At 43.3% G+C, this 20,404-nt stretch overlaps 1 protein-coding gene across 1 annotated transcript in view; it reads right to left on the bottom strand.

Annotated features, from left to right (window-relative positions):
- Window positions 1–19,235, bottom strand: part of Heatr4 (HEAT repeat containing 4) — a 36,353-nt gene extending 17,118 nt beyond the window's left edge. Inside the window, exons 1-9 of the mRNA XM_070030653.1 lie at window positions 19,169–19,235; window positions 14,227–15,315; window positions 12,000–12,187; window positions 11,588–11,728; window positions 9,956–10,159; window positions 8,317–8,460; window positions 6,711–6,884; window positions 3,623–3,783; window positions 1,987–2,091 (exon numbers count right to left, since the gene is read on the bottom strand). Of these exons, the coding sequence (XP_069886754.1) occupies window positions 1,987–2,091; window positions 3,623–3,783; window positions 6,711–6,884; window positions 8,317–8,460; window positions 9,956–10,159; window positions 11,588–11,728; window positions 12,000–12,187; window positions 14,227–15,122 (2,013 nt within the window). The 5' untranslated portion in view covers window positions 15,123–15,315; window positions 19,169–19,235. The remainder of the gene's footprint in view (window positions 1–1,986; window positions 2,092–3,622; window positions 3,784–6,710; window positions 6,885–8,316; window positions 8,461–9,955; window positions 10,160–11,587; window positions 11,729–11,999; window positions 12,188–14,226; window positions 15,316–19,168) is intronic.
- Window positions 19,236–20,404: the final 1,169 nt, after the last annotated feature.

Below are 20,404 nucleotides of genomic sequence, written 5' to 3'. Positions count from 1 at the left end.
TTATACCTATTTTTAACATTTACCAAGGTAAGATATATTATCTTTTCACAACTAGTGCCAGCATAATGCTTAGCAGTGTAGGATATGGTCAGAAACTTTGTTTTTCTTTCTTTTTTTATTTATTAAAATTTTTGGGGGGACTGGGAAGGTGGCTCAGTAGTAGTGTCTGCCTTGCATGCAGGCCCTGGGTTCAATTCCTCAGCACCACATAAGCAGAAAAAGCCATACGTGGCACTGTGGCTCAAGTAGTAGAGTGCTCACCTTGAGCTGCAAAGCTGAGGGACAGCACCCAGGCCCAGAGTTCAGGCTCCATGAATGACAAAAAAAATAAATTTTTTTGATGCTAGTAGTAGGACTTGAACTTAGGGACTAGGTTCTGTCCCTTAGCTTTTTCTACTCAAGGCTAGTGCTTTGTCACTTGAGCCACAGCTATACTTCTGGCTTTTTGGTGGTTATTTGAAGATAGGAGTTTCATGTACTTTTCTGCCTGTGCTGGCTTTGAAACCTGATCCTCAGATACCAATCTCCTGAGTAGCTAGAATTACAGGTGTGAACCACTGGTGCCTGGCTCCAGAAACTGTTTATTGAATGAGTAAAATAACTCGAGATATACTGCCTAGATACAAACGTCTGTCATGAAGTCCTCATGATCTTTGCCTCAATCATGGCTAGTACTTCATGTCTATTTACTTTGAAATAAATCCTGAGTGGTTAAGTACCAAAGAGGTGAATATGTAAGTGAACCAGATGTTAAAATGCAGGTGATAATTAGGTTGGCCTAAAGTGACATTTTCCAAGCCTAATAAGTTCCCAGGTGATGCTTTGTTGCTGGTCCAGGATTTTAGCTACAAGATACTATATAGTACTTGATACAGAATTAACTCTCACACCTGTCCATGGGATATTGAATGGCCAGATTATGTATTTCCCCATATGTAGAATGTGAGGGTTAAAGAGGGTAAGGTGTTGTACTTCTAGTAGGTATGGTCATGTTATGGGCCATTTCAGATACACCCAGATTATCTGTTTAAGGGGGGAAAAATACAGTAGCACAAAGAAAGAAGGGAAAGATTCCGTTTGGGCTTGAAAGTAATAGCAAAAAGGAGATTAGGGCTTTCCTTGCCTAGTATTCCCTCTTCAACTGTAGCCAGCCACCCTCCACAGAATTTTAATTGATAAGTTTAGTTCACACTAATCTTTCTCTCTGAAGAGTTTTAAGAGAGCACCTTTCATTTGATGCTTGTTCTTACAACTTTTGTGTTTGTGAGTATTGGGCTGGGAATGTAGCTTAGTGGTAGGGTGCTTGCTTAGCATGCATGAAGCCCTGGGTCGATTCCTTAGTCCCACATACTTTTTAAAGCTGGAAGTGGGGTTGTGACTCAAGTGGTAGAGTGCTAGCTGTGAGCAAAAGAAGCTTAGGAATCCATGCCCAGAGTTCAAGCTCCAGGACTGGCCAAAAAAAAAAAAAAAAAAAAAGACAGGTGTTTGTGAGTATTGTTGCTCAAACTGCAATGTCAGCTGTTTAAAAGCAGGGACTATATTTTACATGTGTGTACTGAACATTCAGAGAACCATTTTGTTGGGTTGTTGGTTCTTTTATGTCAGGGCTTGAGAAAGTGATGATGGACTTGTTTAAGGGATGAAATAGGGTAGAAATAGATCACTGACTGATGCTTTATAATGCCATTGCTATTAAAGTACTGTCAAATTGCTAAAAAATTATTAATATTGGTCTTAGTTTTGTGCTTATTTTATTATGGTTCCCTTACAGTTTATGGATTACCATCACACTGATATGGCAGTGGCTTAAATCACAGGACAAGGTGATATTTGAAGATAATCCTGGATTATGAGTAAGAGGTAACAAGGTGAGACTAGAGATCTGTCTATTGAGAATGAGATTTTAAGTAGCAGCAAAAAGTTGCAAGACAAACTAGCCCAGTTCTGCTGAAATTTTCTGTCCTGGCAGCAAAGGAAGAGGCTTACTAAGCAAACGTTGCCACTGATCCTGGCAAAAGCTCTGCAGGCAACGATTCGGTCCTTCCATTGACTGCTGTTCAGCTCTACTGCAAGCATGGTGTGTATCAGGGTCTGAGGAAACAGATTTGTATGGATAGTTACTCACTTTTAGAGATACTGCAATCTTGAAGAAGTTATATCCTAACATGATATCCAACATAGTGTCCTAAGGTCGTAAGATAATCATCCCTATTGAAAAACTGGTTTACAAGAGGTGAGGTATACCTCCAGTTAACCCAGTTGACTCTCGGGACCAAAACAGAGATTTAATAATCTGAACAGGAAATGAGGGCTTCAATCAATAAGATTGTAATTATTTTTGCCTATAAAATGTGTTGTATATGCCTTAATCTTTGTGAGTTTGACATTTCTACTGAAAAGTAGCATAATTGTAGGTATATGGTATCTTTCCTTCCTTCCTTCTGCCCTTCCTTTCTTCCTAACACATTTTCTTTTTTTTTCTTTTTGTTGGTCATGGGCTTGAACTCTGGGCTTGGGTGCTGTACCTCAGCTCCTTTTTGCTCAAGGATAGCACTCTATCATTTGAGCCACAGTGCCATTTCCAGTTTTTTGAGTGGTTGATTGGAAATAAGAGTCTCATGGACTTTCCTGCCCTGGCTGGCTTCGAACCACTATCCTTAGATCTCAGCCTCCTGAGTAGCTAGGATTACAGGTTTGAGCCACAAGTGCTCAGCTACAAACAGTTTTTAACGGTTTAGGAGTTGTGACATTTGGAATGTGTTTCTTGAGAGAAACCATTGAAAACCACATAAGAACCAAGCACCAATGAATCATACCTACAATTCTAGCTACTCAAGAGGCTCAGTTCCAACAATCACATCAGCCCAGGAAGACAAAACCTAGAGACTCTGATCTCCAGTTAGCCAGCAAAAAGGTAGAAGTGGAGGCTCGTGTCAAGCGATAGAGCACCAGCTGTGAATGTAAAAAGCTGATTGAAAATGTGTTAGGCCTGGAGCCAGTGGCTCATGCCTATAATCGTAGCTATTCAAGAGGCTGAGATCTGAGGATCATGGTTCAAAGCTCAGCCCAGGCAGGAAAGTCCGTGAGAGTCTTATCTCCAATAAACCACTAGAAAAACAGAAGTGGTGCTGTGGCTCAAATGCCAGGACTGGCAAAAAAAAAAAAAAAAAAAAAAAAGCCAACTACTGGGGCTGGGAAAGTAGCTCAGTGATAGAGTGCTTGCCTTGCATGCATGAGGCCCTGGGTTCGATTCCTCAGCACCACATAAATAGAAAAAGCAGTAAGTGGTGCTGTGGCTCAAATGGTAGAGCGCTAGCCTTGAGCTGAAGAGCTGAGGGACAGCGCCCAGGCCCTGAGTTCAGGCCCGTGACCAGCAAAAAACCAAAAAAAACCCAAAACCCCAAAAAACTACTTTCAACTCTTTTCTTACTTTTCCCAGCCATCTGTTGTCACATCTCCCTGTATACATTCTATATCCAGGTTTACCCATTCTTGGTGCACTTTCACTTGTGCTTGACATTGTCTGAGCTAACCACCTGCTTTATTGGTTTCCTTTAATGCAAAACCCCCATTCATTTCCTAATGGTAATTTTTTTCTCTCACCCTTTAAATGGGCACATACCGTTTTTCTACTGAGATGGCTTAGTAGAATACAAGCCTGGTTTTCGGTTTCCTCATTCCGCTTGTTAAACAGCTCTTGGAGGATCCTCTTGATCACTGGGTAAGTTGCAACACCTTCCAGAGCCAAGCACTGAGCTGCAGCCCAGCTATCCACACTATTACCTGCCACAGTGGGATTCGAAGAAAAAAAAAAGCCTAGAATAGTGATCTGTTTTCCCCCAGAGAAAATCCAGAAATCCAATTCCATATACTTAAAACACACACACACACACACACACACACACACACACACACACACACACACACACACACACACACACACACACACACACACACACGGTTTTGTGTTTTTTTTTTGGCAGTTTGAACTCAGAGCCTTATGCTTGCTAGGTAAATGTTCTATTGCTGACCTACACTTCCAGTCATTACACCATGTTTAAGTAGATCATATCAAGATTGTAAATAGAAACTGAAAATCTGAATCTGAAAAATTAATCCTAAAAGCTGTCTTCTTCAGTAACAGCCTTAAAAGGCACTTCTCACTTAGCTAAGCTGAATTGTTTACCTCCCCCTGGGACTTGGGAATGCTAGTGGGGGAGGCTTCCCTTACATAAGCAATATGCAGATGAATATCTTTAGTATACTCTAAGATTTCAGTATCTTTATTTATTTATTTATTTTGGTCCAGTCCTGGGGCCTGAACTCTGGGCCTGGGCACTGTCCACAGATGAATATCTTTAGACAGGAAGTCAACGCCGGTAGCCAGGCCTTGCCACCCACTGGCAAGAAATGTTCTTCTCTCAGAGAGGGCTAGGAGCACTTAGGCACCTTGGGCTTTTCACCTGACAAAGTTTTTTTTGGTTGAATAACTCCAACAGTGCATGTGAGTAAATGCCTTAGACATTCAATGTGTGGAAATTAGAAGCATAGTGTGTTCAAGTGGTGATATTTTAATTTTATAATATACTTAATGTTATATCATCTTGTCAATAAAATAAACTGTAAGAGGCCTCCCTTGGTTGATTAGTTTCTTTTCTTCTTTCCTTTCCTTTCCTATCCTTTCCTTCCTTCCTTCCTTCCTCCTTCCTTTCTTTCTTCCTTCCTTCCTTTCTTCTTTCTTTCTTTTTTCTTTCTTTTCTTCCCTCCCTCCCTTCCTTCCTTCCTTTCCTTCTTCCTTTCCTTCATTCCTTCCTTCCTTCCTTCCTTTCCTTCTTCCTTTCCTTCCTTCCTTCCTTCCCTTCCTTCCTTCCTTCCTTCCTTCCTTCCTTCCTTCCTTCCTTCCCTTCCTTCCTTCCTTCCTTCCTTCCTTCCTTTCCTTCTTCCTTTCCTTCTTCCTTCCTTTCTTTCTTCCTTTCTTTCTTCCTTCCTTTCCTTCTTCCTTTCTTTCTTTCTTTCTTTCTTCCTTTCTTTCTTTCTTTCTTTCTTTCTTTCTTTCTTTCTTTCTTTCTTTCTTTCTTCCTTCCTTCCTTCCTTCCTTCCTTCTTGTGGTGGCACTGGGGTTTGAACTCAGGGCTTTGCATATGCTAGGCAGGTATTCTACCATTCTACCACTTGTTACCATTTGCTTTTTGCTTTTTTTGTTTTTCAAACAGAATTGTGATCATGCTTACACCCTAGCTGGCTTAGACCATGACCTATTTATGTATGTGTCCTGCCTTGCTCAGCTTTTTATTAGTTGTGGTAGGGTCTCAAAAACTTTTTGCCCAGGCTGTTTGTTCTCAAACCACAATCTTCCCCATTTCTGCTTCTATGTAGCTAGCATTACAGACTTGAGTAACTGGACCCAATTTTTGTTTAAAATTTGCTGCATTGGAGATCAGAGATCAAAGCCTGGGCCCTGTGCATACCAAATTATCTCTCTACCACTAAGCTATATGCTCAGCCCTAAAATTTTTGAGAAATATGTATTAATTATATGTAATACATGAATTGTAATGGGATTTCATGTGATATTTTAATGCATGCTTATGCCATGCACGGATGAAGTCTAGCTTCCCTTTATTCATCCTCTGCTTCTCAACTTCTCATAATCACTATTTCACATTCAGGCCAGCCTTTTTTTTTTTTTTGCTAGACCTGGGGCTTGACCTCTGGGCCTGGGCACTTGTCCCTGAGTCTCTTTGTGCTGAAGGTTAGTGCTCTACCACTTGAGCCACAGCGCCACTTCCACTTTTTCTGATTAACTTATTGGAGATAAGTCTCACGGACTTTCCTGGACTGGCTTTGAACGTTGATCCTCAGATCTCAGCCTCTTGAGTAGCTAGGATTACAGGTGTGAGCCAGTGGCACCCGCCCTCTTTTTTTTTTTTTTTTTAAGTTTCCACATATGACAGGACATAAAGTTCTTGTTTTTCTGGTCTGACTTATTTCCCTTACCGTGGTTTCCTTAGTTTTATCCATTTCAGAGCATAATTTCTACCTAGTCAAGTGCATCTATGAAAAGCTTAGTCTAAGCTGGGTGCTAGTGGTTCACACCTGTAATCCTAGCTACTCAGGAGACTGAGATCTGAGGATAAGCCAGCCATGGCAGGAAAGTCCTGGAGACTTTTTTTTTTTTTTTTTTTTTGGGTCCGGTCATGGGGCCTGAACTCTGGGCCTGGGCGCTGTCCCTCAGCTCTTCAGCTCAAGGCTAGCGCTCTACCACTTGAGCCACAGTGCCACTTCCAGCTTTTTCTTTTTGCTTATGTGGTGCTGAGGAATCAAACCCAGGGCCTCATGCATGCAAGACAAGTGCTCTACCACTGAGCCACCTTCCCAGCCCCAAGTCCTGGAGACTCTTATCTCCAGTAAATCACCAGAAAACTGGAAGTGGCGCTGTGGCTCAAGTGGTAGAGTGCTTGTCTTGAGCTGAAGAGCTGAGGGACAGTGTCCAGGCCCAGAATTCAAGCCCCAGGACTGACAAAAAAGCATAGTCTACATATGAGAAACTTTGTAAAAGTACCCAAGAAAAACTAACTTTTGAATATTCTAACATAAACCCAACTTTACAGAGCATGATTGTGAAGAGAGAAAGACTAGGAAAATGGGTGATGGTGAGATATCCTCTTGTTTTCCCATCCCTACATCTGGAGTAAGAAGGCATTACTCACCCTGCACAAGGACATCCTGCATGATGTCCTGGGCACGTGGATTATGTGTCTGTATTGCATACTGACATAATGCTGCTGCCATCCTCACATTGGAATTCTTGTCATAAAGAGCAGCTTCCAGGGCAGGCTGTAGAGCATCTGGCAAGTCCTTGATAACTGGGATTTCCCCAAACCCTGTGATTAAATGTGAGTGAGGTAAGAGTACCAGCTCTTTGCTTTTCTCTTTAATGTACACCACTTCCTTCTCAAGGCTTCTGTTTCTTGCAGGTGCTTATAATATTTATTAATAAAATCACAGTTCAACTTTGCTTCCTTCTGTTCAGGGGATTAGAGTTTGTATCTAAGCTGGTATTCCAGTTCTTGATCTTTTATCATCTGGCTAGGAAGGTGGCTCAGTGGTAGAGCGCTTGCCTTGCATGCCTGAGGCCCTGGGTTCAATTCCTCAGCACCACATAAACAAAAAGAAAAAATCTGGAAGTGATGCTGTGGCTCAAGTGACAGAGTGCTAGCCTTGAGCTGAAGAGCTGAGGGACAGCGCCCAAGCCCAGAGTTCAGGCCCCACGACCGGACCCCTCCCCCCCCCTATTTACCCCATGATGTTTTGTTTTGTTTTACTTTTTGTGCTAGTACCAAGGCTTGAACTCAGAACCTTGCACACTCACTTAGCTTTTTTCTCTCATGGTTGGCACCAGTTGAGTCACACCTCCACCTCTGGCTTTTTGCTGATTAATTGGAAAAAGAGTCTTAAAGACTTTTCTGCCTAAGCTGGCTTTGAAATCTGACTCTCTGATATCAACCTGAATAGCTAAGATTATAGGCATGATCCACCAGCATGTGGCCCTATGAGGTTTTATATTGTTAATAATTGTAGCTCACTTAAGCAATACTTTGCCACTTCTATATCGTTGCATTCTGCCTTTCAACTCTGATTGAATTAGGCAAGGTATATATCATTCCAGAACTAACTGGGGAGGTTCACAAAACTATGATAGTCTACACATAAGACAGAAATACCATTAATAGGGTAGCAGTGTCACGCATTCTTTGGTCAGAATTCTTGAGGTTATGTAGCATTTCACAGTGTTCTGGAGTATAAAGTTTGCTCTGTGTAAACTTGTGTTCCACAAGCAGTAAAATGTCTGGTGGTATCTCATCTCAATAGATAGATTTGTAGTCCACAAGCTGGGCACTGGTGATTTACACCTGTAATCCTAGCTACTCAGGAGGCTGAAATCTGAGGGTTTTGGTTCAGAGCCAGCCCCAGCAGGGAAGAATCTCCAATTAACCACCAGGAGACCAGAAGTGGTGCTGTGGCTCAAGTGGTAGAGCACCTGCCTTGAGCTGAAGAGCTCAGGGACAGTGCACAGGCCCAGAGTTCAAGCTCCATGACCGACCCCCCCCCCTAAAAAAAAATTCTAATCCACAAAGGGCATGCCTGTGAAGAATTACAGCATTTACCTTACATCATACCCTTACCAAAAGAGCAACTAGGCATTTTCCTGAAGCCCAAATTCTGAAGTAGAATAGGAAAGGGTTACCTCTTCATTTAATCTCAGCTAAGCTTCAAGGCTTTATGAAACTGCAGATGTTCTCAAGCTGCTCTCACCTGAATCACTTTGTGTGATAGTAATCCGTGGCCTTTCCAAAGCAGCTGTGGCGCATGTAACGATGGCTTGTATCCGAATGTCATCATACATATTTACCAAGCTCTGCCTTAGGCTCTCCACTGTCTCATGGTGCCACTCAATAACTATATCACAATGAAGATGGCAAGAAGAGAACCTAGTTAGGGTTAGAACTGTGCTAAAGAAGGTGACAAAAAGCCCCCTTTCTCAAAGACAACTCAAGTAAAATATTAGCTCAGAAGAATAGAGAATTCAGAGAGGATCTCTTTAGGAAAGTTAATTCTTTGATTATTTAATTACCTCTCAGATAATTGCCCCTACTCATCCGATATTGTGTTTTGGGGCTTTTTTCCCTTAAATAATGTATGGTTATTTTTGTTGTTTGGCAATCCTGGGGCTTAAACTCAGGGCCTGAGCACTTTCCCTGAGCTTTATTTGCTCAAGGCTAGTGCTCTATCACTTGAGCGACAGCTCCATTTCTAGCTTTTGGGGGTTTGTTTGGAGATAAAGAGTCTCATAGACTTTGAGCCCAGGAGTTGAAGACCAGCTAGGGCAAAAAATTGATAATCTCATTTATACTGGATTACTTTTTAGGTTAAATGTGTTAACTAGAAAATGCAGGCAAGATAATGAAAGTTCAGAGGGTATGGCTCAAGTAGTAGAGAACTTATCTAGAATGTTTGAGGCCCTGGGTTTAATAAATAAGCAAATAAGTTTGTATAAGCTTATTTTGAAAACTAAAAGAAAAGAGGTCAACAAATGCTATTATCCTTTGACAGGGATGGAACCCAAAGCCTTGTGCTTGTTAGGCAAACACTCTACCACTGATCTCCAGTCCTAGTACAACAAAGTAATCATTTATTTATTAGATTTTCTTGCCTTTAAGGGTTATTCAATCCAGCTTTCAGTATCTTCCTCATTTCAGTTGCTAATAGCTCTCTTTGCAAGAATAATTTTATTTCAGTGCTCTTACTATGTGTTCATGTTCTTTGCTAACATCTTTTTTTGCAGGAATACTTTTTATTCTGTGCTCTTACTATGTGTAGGTGCTCTCCACTCTAGCTTTTTTGTTGTTGGTGGTCATCGGGCTTGAACTCCAGGCCTGGTTGCTGTCCCTGAGCTCTTGAGCTCAAGGCTAACACTCTACTACTTGAGTCACGGTGCCACTTCTAGTTTTCTGGTGGTTAATTGGAAATAAGAGTCTCATGGATATTCTTGCCTGGACTGGCTTTGAACCACAATCCTCAGAGCTCAGCCACCTAAGTAGCTAGGATTACAGGCATGAGCTACCGGTGCCCAGCTTCCACTCTAGCTTGTATTCAGCATCTGTTTTCAACCTTTTTGTTTCCTGACCCAGTTTACCTAGTTGGATCCTGCACTAACTAAATTAGTCTGTTATTTTCTGAAGGTTGACAGTCTTAGAGTTGTCAACTATTGTAGCTTCCAATAGTGTTAGCTAGGCCATTACTTTGCCAAGGGCTCAACTTGGTCCTTAATTATCTTTGAGGGAAGAGCAGATACATAATAACCTCAATTTTACAATTGAAGTCCTTAATACCAGTTGCCTGCAGTTTATCCTCAGAAATACACACCAGTTATCTTTGCCCTGTTTTGACTCACTGAATTCCCAGGCTTTCTTCCACTCCTGTAGCATCTTCCGTAGGACCACCAGTTCCCAAGTCACTTCTTCCTTCAGTGGAGTCACTTGCTTCTTCAGTCTCCTAGTCTTGATGGACGTATCTTCCTCACCTAACTGCATCGTCTGATCCTTGATTGGGGTAGGCAAAGCAATCCAGCGCTGGGCTCCTCTCATAGGCCTAAAAGCTGTACAATGGGACAGGATGAGGCCTCACTTGATTGTGTTAGGCCCTACCAATAGCAGTCCCAGCTAGCACTTCATTCCTATTCTTATAACACCAAAGCAAAACAACCAAGTAATTTGCTTTGATAAAGAAATAAACTTTTTTTTTTTTGGTCTGTTGTGGGGCTTGAACTCTGAGCCTGGGCGCTGTCCCTGAGCTCTTCAGCTCAAGGCTAGCACTTTACCACTTGAGCCACAGTGCCACTTCTGGTTTTCTAGTGGTTTATTGGAGATAAGAGTGTCACGGACTTTCCTGCTCAGGCTGGCTTTGAACCACAATCCTCAGATCTCAGCCTCCTGATTAGCTAAGATTACAGGTGAGCCACCGGCACCCGGCAAAAATAAACCTTTTTATAAGTAGAATAAATCATCAGGAACACAAATAACTTGCCAAGGTGCAACTGAAGATTTGTGGGAGTACTTTCTCCATGCATTGTCCCTGTGGACCCTTGACAAAGGAATGTGTATGTTGGGGAAGCTGTCCATAGCTGCCCTTAACTACCACTTCCTCTACCCCGGCGGCCATTGCCTGTTCCCATAGCACTAGTGACCATTGTTTGAGCTTGCCGAAAAAAGAATGTCTCAGTCACTACTACTGTTAGTGTCTATTCACCATAGGAATCCTCTGAACAGAGATGCTACAAAGAAGAAAGTAATGGGAAATGGAGAGATGGTTTCTTCAGGGATGGGCACATTTTGTTACATACCTAATGTGTGTGTGTTCTTGCTTCCTACCACAATCTTTGTCTTATGGTGATATATTCATGAAACTGAAACTATAAGAAGGGAAGACTAAAATTTGAGGCAAGGGTGGGCCTAGGAATGGATTAGGAAAATTGAGCCAGCCCAAGGTAATAGGGGACCGTGGGGGGAGGGGGGGAGTTTGATGTACTTCATGTTGAGGCGTTAAGATACCTGTACTATTGCAATGATTGACACTAATGCACTTGATTACACCAAAATTATATCTGTCTAACTGAAAATATTTTCCACCAAAGCTCTTCCTACTAAACAATATACGGTGTAGCTTTATCAGGTGATTTTTTTCATTGCTGGTGGTGCCTCAGCCTAAAAACTAGGGGGCTGGGAAGGTGGCTCAGTGGTAGAGTGCTTGCCTTGCATGCATGAAGCCCTGGGTTCGATTCCTCAGCACCACATAAGCAGGAAAAAAAAGCTGGAAGTGGCGCTGTGGCTCAAGTGGTAGAGTGCTAGCCTTGAGCTGAAGAGCTGAGGGACAGTGCCCAGGCCCAGAGTTCAGGCCCCATGACCTGGATCAAAAAAAAAACAAAAACAAAAACAAAAACAAAAAAGCTAGGGACTCAGCCCACAAACTAAAGAAGTAGCCACACTCCCATCATGACCCAGCCCCCCACTACCAGCTTCCTGCTTACGTGCTTCAGGAACAGGCTGGGAACTCCACTTTTCTGGAGTTTCAGGAAAGATCTTGGATAGCTGCTTGCTGTACTTATGGGCATTTTCCAGAAGAATCTGGTCCTTCCTTCCACCAATCTGGTGGACAATCTTGACTTCATCTGTGAACAAAGAAACAACTCTTGGTGACATTGCAACTCCATTGTCCGTCCACTCCTTCCTTAGTAAAGTACACACAGGAGGGAGAAGAGAGAATGGTTTGCTTTCCACCAGCACTTTCCTTCACCCTCTGGAAAGTCCTGTGTTAGTCCCCAGGGAATAGATGGCAAACACCTGGGGTCATCTCCATCCGGGACTGTTCCTGTCCCCAGCTGTCCTTACCTCCCTGTCCCAAGCTCACCTCTGCCCCCCTACAGTGCTCAGTGCTATTACCAAAGTAAATCTCCTGCTCAAAGACATTGTCTGTAGAGTAAGCAAACTCTCCAGCTTTAGGATTCACTTGTCGAAAGGAGCTCTCCTCTACCGGCTCTATGTGTCTTTTAATTTCCTTGAGATCCTTAGCTGTCATATTGTCAGGCATGGCTTCAGTTGTCTCTTCTTGTGGAGAGTAACCTGGTAATCTTGGCAGGGATAGAGAGAGGGGAAGGGAAAGAAAAGGGGAAAGTGTTCCTCTTTCTGTTAGGTCCACAGCTCTAAAGCCCACTTAAGTTCAGTTACTGCACATGAGCATCTGAAGAACACCTGTGTTTCATTATTATTCTTATTCCCAAGGTGACATTTGAATGTGGAGCCATCAGAGGGACCTGTCTTCAGCTACCTCACTGATGGAGCCACCTTACAGCCACTGGGCAATTTTACAGGGGAGCCATGCTTCCAGCACAATCTTTTTTTCTCTTTATTTTCTTTTTTTTTTTTTTTAACATTAGCTCCCTTAGAGGTTGCATGGATTTGGAGAGAGGAATTCAACTTCCTACATTACTTATACTATCTAGTATGTGTGTGTGCTTATTTAATGTCTGTCCACTGACTGGACTCATTTGTTGTTAGCACTTCACAGACTACCTGAAAGTAGCAAGAATACAACTTGTATTTGTTCAATAAATCAGCAAATAAATAGAATTCCATTCCCTTTATTTCCCTTGGGAACTCATATATGTATATATATATGTGTGTGTGTGTATATATATACACATATATGTATATATACATATACATATATATGTGTATATATATGTATATATATACATATATATACATATATATGTATATATATGTATATATATATATATATATATATGTATGATAGATCCAGAAGGAAGAAATAGAATTAAAGGAAGAGGCTGGGAATGTGGCTTAGTGGTAGTCTTGCTTGCATGCATGAAGCCCTGGGTTTGATTCCTCAGTATCATATAAATAGAAAAAGCCAGAAGTGGTGCTTTGACTCAAGTAATAGAGTGTTGGCCTTGAGCAAAAGATGCTCAGAAAAAAAAAAAAAGCAGCAGCTCAGGGACAGTGCTCATGCCCTGAGTTCAAGCCCAGGACTGGGAGGAAACAAAGGAAAGAATTGAAGCAAGAAATCTGAGAAATATGGAGTCATCTTCTCTCAGGTTGCTTAGTTCCCAGTCCTGCAGTTGGTTGAATTTGGGAAAGTAACATGCTGCCTCCTTATTCAAAGTATGGCAAGATATAAACCTCAGTGCCATGAGGTATATGTCTTATTTCTCAGTCTGGAGGCATTTCTGAGGGTAGTTATATCAACAGTCTGACTTCTAGGGAAGGCTGAGAACCAAATCTTTTTTTTTTTTTTTTTTTTTGGTGCTGGTCTTAGGGCTTGAACTAAGGTCCTATGTGCTGTTCCTGACCTCCTTTTGTCAAGGCTAGCACTCTACACTGGAGCCATAACTCCACTTCCATTTTTCTTTTGTAGTTTATTAGAGGTAAGAGTCATGGACTTTCCTATCCTGGCTGGTTTCGAACTGTGATCTTCAGATCTCAACCTCCTGAGTAGCTAGGATTACAGAGACCTGCAAGAACCAAACTTTTTAAGGCAGTGGCTTTCAACTAGGGGTAGTTTTGCTCCTTAGGGGCATTTGGCAGTACTGAGGCATCTTTAGTTGTAACTACTCAGAGAGGATTGCTACTGGCATCTAGTGAATAGAGAGGCCAGGGGTACTGCTACCATCCTACAGGGCACAAGACAGCCCCCCATAACAAAATATCTAACCCAGTGGTATAGACTGTGAAGCCTCTCTCCTTCCCTTCCTCCCCCTCTTCATTCCTTTTGTGTGTGTGTGTGTGTGTATGTGACAGGGTCCAGGGTAGCCTTCAACTCATTATATAGCCCTAGATTTCGTCAAGCTCATAACCTTCCTGCCACTGCCTATCAAATGCTAGTTTTATAGGTGTGCATTCCCAACCCTTATTTTGAGATCTCAGGAGAACAGGTTGCTAATGGAGAACGTGGTTGAAGAGAAGGGAATACAATATGAGTTTGGGATGCAGATCAGGTGGTAGTGTGCTTGCTAATCTGTGTGAACCCTTTCTGGGTTCCACCCCCAGTAAGTCAACAAGTAAGATCAGGAGTGGGAGACTTTGAAGAAGGGGAGCCAGGGGGTTCTCAAAGGTTCACATAAGGCCAGGGAGACCCTGGCTAGCCTACCTGTAGTAAACAGGAAGCAGCAGATCGGGCTTCTTTGTTTCCTCAGAGTGCAAGGTGATAGTTTCATCCTCCAATTCTGCAGCCTCTTCGGCCTCCAGCTGTTTCAGGAGCTCCAGGTCGCTGGCAGAGGAGAGTTCATCCCGGATGTGGCTCCAGTCATACTGCTGGCGCAAGAAGCTTTGCCACTTGTTGGGCACCGCGCCAGGTGCGGGTCTCGGAGGAAACTTGCTCTGGATCCATCGCGCGGTGCGCTTGTTCAGCTTTCCCAGCACAATGGCCTCCCAGGCTCTGACCTCTCTCTCACGAGGCAGAAGCCAGGCTTCCCTTTCTTGCAGATTCACATCTGGAGACCGTGGCAGGTCCAGTGGATCTGAAATCCTGCGGGGATGACGGACACGAGAGTGCAAGGCTTCCCTGTGCACACTTACTGGCTTCGATGGCTGGAGTTTCTTTTTAGCACTGGCCGGGCTTTCTGTCTTTATAGACTGGGACGTGGCCTCTGCTAAGGCACCCTCGGGATACAGGAACTTGTACTGGACAGGTTTCTCAGGTAGGACTGTCCTGACCCTGACCTGGCGAGGCTGGATGATGTTATCGGTGTTGTAGACGTGGTTAAAGTTGTATTGGCTGTAAGACATGCTGGGCAACCCCCGCTGCAACCCCACCTCCAGAGAGAAGGTCAGGTTAGCAGCAGCCTTTTTCAGATACTGGTTCTTGAGGTGCGCACAGTGCTTCGGGCTGAAGTTGAAGACAGGTGGCACACAGGAGACGGGGGAACAGGCCTCCTTGTCTCTCAGTCTGGGGTAGTAGAAAGTTATGCCCCATCCCAACCGAGAGGAGAATGTTGGAGGGCCATTAGGGGAGAGAGGGGTCTTTTTCTTTTTAGTCCTGGACATATTTCCCAGCAAATACTGTTTTCCACACTGCTAGTCTAGAGGTAAGGTCTGCAGTGTCCGGATACCTATAATGTGGTAGGGAGGAACCAGAGAGAGCTCTTTACAAACTGTAATAGACGTCCTTAGGAATCAGGTCTTAGATGCACTGGGTGAAGAATTTAGCAGTATTGGATCACTAGCACCTGCAAAGATGCTTAGAAAGGAAGAAAGGCTGTTAGAGCTACATCAAGGTTTGGAGGTTCCATAGTGTCCAAACTGACAAGCTATCTGGACCAGCATTATGTCAGGGCTATCATTTCCAGTAGACAGCCCCTCCAGAACCCCTGTAGAACCAAAGAAGAATGGCATGTCTCCTGTACAACTGCAGACTGGGACCTTCCATCCCAATAAGTAGCAGCCACAAATATTATCTCTGCACTTGTAAAACTTGGGCTAGAAGTGCAGGAGTAGGTGGTAGAGCATGCTACCAGTTAAAACGTGATGAAGGCTGGAGACGTGACTCAGTGGTAGAGCACCTGACTAGCAAGCACAAACTCAAACACCAGCACTACCAGAGAACAAAAACAAAAAAAGAAATCACTTGTCAGGCTAGAGCTGTGGTTCAAGTGATAGAGTCCCAGAGCTGAGCAAGCACAGGCCCTGAGTTCAGACCCTGGTTACTGGAAAAACAAAATACAAAAACCTGATGAATTTTGAAGATTCCCCTAAATGTAATACTGTAAAATCTGAAAGATGATTCAAACTCTCCTTCTGCCTCTGGCATCATGTGACCATAACAACTCAATTAGAAATGAGACATAGCCCAGAGTTTACTAATTTAAGTTCTAATCTCCTATTTACTTTCCCATCCTTTAATCTCATTCTGGTTTGCTACATTCATTTTACACATGGTTGAGATTGTTTGAATAATTTGTTCAGATATTAAGACAGAAGGAGTTGTTTTGGAAGAAAAGACTAAAAAGCCATAAGCCTTGTCATCAGTTGTCCTCCCATTCTCATCTGAAGTTGACAGTGTTTAAGAGAGGGTGGTCAATCTCTGGAGTCATATTAGTTAGATATTGCTAAGGATCTCCTTCATGGTGGAAATCTTGTTAAAATGCAGATTCCTATGTGATATCCCCAAAATGTTGCTTCAGAAGGCTACAAAGGAGCCTAGAAACCTGCCTTTAAAACAAACAAAAACTCTCAAGGAAGCTGGGTACTGGTGGCTCAGGCCTGTAATCCCATATATTCAAGAGGCTGCGATCTGAGAATGGTGGCTCAAAGCCAGCCAAGCAAGAAGTCCATGAGACTCTTACCTCCAGTTAACCACCAGGAAACTAGAAGTGGGACTGTGGCTCAAAGTGGTAGAGTGAGTGCTAGCCTGGATCAAAAGATCTCAGGAACAGCGCCCAGGCCCTGAGTTCAAGACCCATGACCAACCAAAAAATATAGCTCTCAAGGATTAGTATGCATATTAAAATTTTAAATATAATTTATTATTATTATTATTATTATTATTATTATTGTCAGTTGTGGGGCCTGAACTCTGGACCAGGGCGCTCAAGGCTAGCTCTCTACCACTTGAACCACAGAGCCACTTCTTTTTCTGCTTATGTGGTGCTGAGGAATCAAACCCAGGGCCTCATGCATGCAAGATAAGCACTCTACCACTGAGCCACCTTCCCAGCCCTTATTTTTATTCTAAGTTGTATATAGAGGGGCTACCATTTCACAAGTCAGGCAATGGATACATTTCTTTTTGCACGTTAAGCTTATTGAATCCACAGCCCAAAGGGTATCAGTAGGTGATATGATCTGATGAAGCTGTATCTGTATTAAAGATCCTGCAGATTGCTTACTTTTGGCTGGGCTACATGATTATGGGGAGATGAAATGTTGTAAAGAGCCAAATTTATCTTGGGCTCTCTTAGCCTTTTCTGATAGTTATTTACCACCAACCTCTGTATCTAACCTAACAATCTTTTGGTTCCAAGATAAACATCTTGGAATATTAACCTGGACACCTCTCAAAACCAGCTGAGAACATGATAAGACAACTTCTGAATGCTATAGATTTTCCCTCTTGGCTGTAATCTGTCTACCTCATGTTCTACCAATGTAATGGGTATTGATTTGTGATTTTTCTCTTGTTCTGGGACTATAAAAACTGGGTGTGGTGGCACACATATGTAATCCCAACACTTGATGCTGAAGAAGGATGATCACAAGTTTGAAGCTTACCAGAAGTATATAAGGAGACCCTGTCTCAAAGTAAAAACAAAAACAAGAACAAAAAAGTAAAACCCTCATGTATCATCCTTCACGATAGAATATGTGGGGGGCTGGGAAGGTGGCTCAGTGGTAGAGTGCTTGCCTTGCATGCATGAGGCCCTGGGTTCCATTCCTCAGCACCACATAAGCAGAAAACAAGCCAGAAGTGGCGCTGTGGCTCAAGTGGTAGAGCGCTAACCTTGAGCTGAAGAGCTGAGGGACAGCGCCCAGGCCCAGAGTTCAGGCTCACGACCGCCCAGGCCTAGAGTTCAGGCCTACAACCGGACCAAAAAAAAAAAAAAAAAGTGGTAGAGCACTTGCCTTGCATGCATGAGGCCCTGGGTTCAATAGAATATGTGTCATTCAGGGTAATTTCAATATATGTTTCCAGGCTGTGGTCACTCATGTGGTACAGAGTAAAATATTTTTAATTTTTTTCCCTTTAAACTGGGTTCTGGTGGGTCACACCTGTAATCCTAGATATTTAGGATGCTGAAATCTAAGAATCAAAGTTCAAAGCCCGGGTAGGAAAGTCTGGGAGAGTCTTATCTCCAATTAACCCTCAGAAAAACAGAAGTGGAGCTGTGGTTCAAAGTGGTAGAGTGCTAGCTAGCTTTGAGTGAAAAATTTCAGGGACAGAGCCCAGGTCCTGAGTTCAAGTGCCAAGAACAAACAAAGTTATAGAGCCTTGAGCAAAAAAGAGCTCACGGACAGTGCCTAGGCCCTGAGTTCAAGCCCCACAACAAGAAAGAAAGAAGAGACAGCCGGGCCCTGGTGGCTCACGCCTGTAATCCTAGCTACTCAGGAGGCTGAGATCTGAGGATCGCGGTTCAAAGCCAGCCCAGGCAGGAGAGACCGTGAGACTCCTATCTCCAATAAACCACCAGAAAACCAGAAGTGGCGCTGTAGCTCAAGTGGTAGAGCGCTCGCCTTGATTTGAGCTGAAGAGCTGAGGGACAGCACCCAGGCCCAGAGTTCAAGCCCCACGACCGACCAAAAAAAAAAAAAAAAAAAGAAAAGAAAGAAAGAAGAGAGACACAGAGACAGAGACAGTTCAAGCCCCACAACAAGAAAGAAAGAAGAGAGACACAGAGACAGAAACAGACAGAGACAGAGGGGGGGGAAGAAGGAAGGAAGGAAGGGTGGAAAGAAGGAAGGGTGGAAGGAAGGAAGGAAAATGAATTAAAGGAGTTACTTTACATTGATAGCAATCAAGATCTCAAAGCTTAGTTAATGAGGAAGATCATGGTGATGGAAGCTCCTGAAAGTGGTTTAACACCACCCCTCTCTTCCTGCTTCCTCCCCCCCTTCAATTGCTCCTCCAAAAGTTCCCCTCATTTCCCCTTTTCTCTTTTGTTGTTTTTTGTCTCAGACTTGAACTTGGTATCTGATGCTTGCTTTTCATCATTGGCTGGCACTCTACCACCTGAGCCATGCCTCAAACACTCCCCCTTTATTTACTTATTTTCTAATTTTCATTTCTCTGTACAGCTGACTCCAGAAATTACAATGAAAATGCTGCCATAAAGATGATCTGTTCCCCTCTGTATGTCACCTCTATAATAAGTTTAAAAAAATAAATCTGTTCCATTGTTTTCATCTTAGAGATATGCAAAACTGGGACCCAGAGAGAAGAGACTTGGTTATGGTCACAGTCCTGATTGCTATCTGAATACTGACCCTTTTGAGACCTAATCCAAAGTTTTCAACCATGGCAGTCTGCCTGTAATGGTTCCATTAATGCTAACAAACTCCTTTCATGTCCTGGTAATGGTGTAGTGTTTTGAAATTACCTTTAAAAATTGCCTTTCACAACACAATCCTTAAGGAAGGTTAAGTCAAATGTAACCTGGTTTCTCAGGTTCCAAAATTGTTAATATTGATCACTAAGCAACCAACTCTTCAGAATTCCATAAGTCTGCTCACAGATACTGGGGGTTCAATTAAGGGCCTCTTCACCTATTTGTTAAAATTCCTTCTTTATAAACCAAGCTTTTGGAAATTGCATAATATTATGGATTGCTGGCCTAATGGATATTTTAGTCATTCTTTGAAAAGGTAACCTCTAATTCTACACATATTTTCCTGCAGAAAACGGGGAGGGGGAAGCAGAGAATAAATGAATGAGTAGGTCTGGCATTTTTTTAGATTTCTAAGTAAATAGAATAAATGGTAAAGTATAGCAACCTGGCTGGGGCCTTTTCTATTCTTTTATCCTCATTGCTACCTAATCTTTTTCCATATAGACAATTCCTCTCCCAAGTCCTATCTAGACAATAAGCCAATAGCATTATTTTTACATGGGGGCACTTTAAATCCTAGTTTTCAAAGAGCATAAATTTAAACTATAGCAACACTGGTCTGACTGACTGTAATGGTGCATGCCATCTACTCAGGAGGCAGAGATAGGAGGATCACCATTTGAGGCCTGTCTAGGCAAAGTTCGGATCCTATCTACTTATGACCTCCGGAGGGCGAGACAATCCATTGAGACAGACAGTGAAAGGTGGACAAATTTAGTTTATTTACACTATTTACACCAGAAAAGGGTCTTGAGACTACCTTGTCCTGGGCTAGATACCCAGAACCAAGAGCAGCCTCAACCACCAAACCTCCAACTGGCAGTCCTGACCCCCCCCACCTTTATTAGTCGGTCTATAAACCTCCAAACCCAGCCCTCCAAAGCTCCAAAGGGGAAGGCTTTCCCTTTCTTCCCCTCCTCCTCCCCTGCAGGCCTCTCCGCTCTCCCCAGGCCTGCCCTGCCCTGCCCTGCTCCGGAGGCGCCTCTCCACAGGACTCTCTAGAGGAGGCCCCTTATGACCCCCGGAGAAGGCCCCAAATGACCCCCGGAGAAGGCCCCGAATGACCTTCAGAGGAGGCCCTGAATGACCTTCAGAGGAGGCCCCGAATGACCTCCGGAGGAGGCCCCGAATGACCTCCGGAGGAGGCCCCGAATGACCTTCGGAGGAGGCCCCGAATGACCGCCGGCCCCGAGGCTTGCCTGCCCGGCGAGCCTCCCCTCCTGCCCC

This window comes from Dipodomys merriami, unplaced genomic scaffold (assembly GCF_024711535.1).
Source record: "Dipodomys merriami isolate MVZ:Mamm:240054 unplaced genomic scaffold, mDipMer1.0.p SCAF_1, whole genome shotgun sequence".
NCBI classification, from domain to species: domain Eukaryota; kingdom Metazoa; phylum Chordata; class Mammalia; order Rodentia; family Heteromyidae; genus Dipodomys; species Dipodomys merriami.
This window is presented reverse-complemented; position numbering and strand designations above follow the sequence as displayed.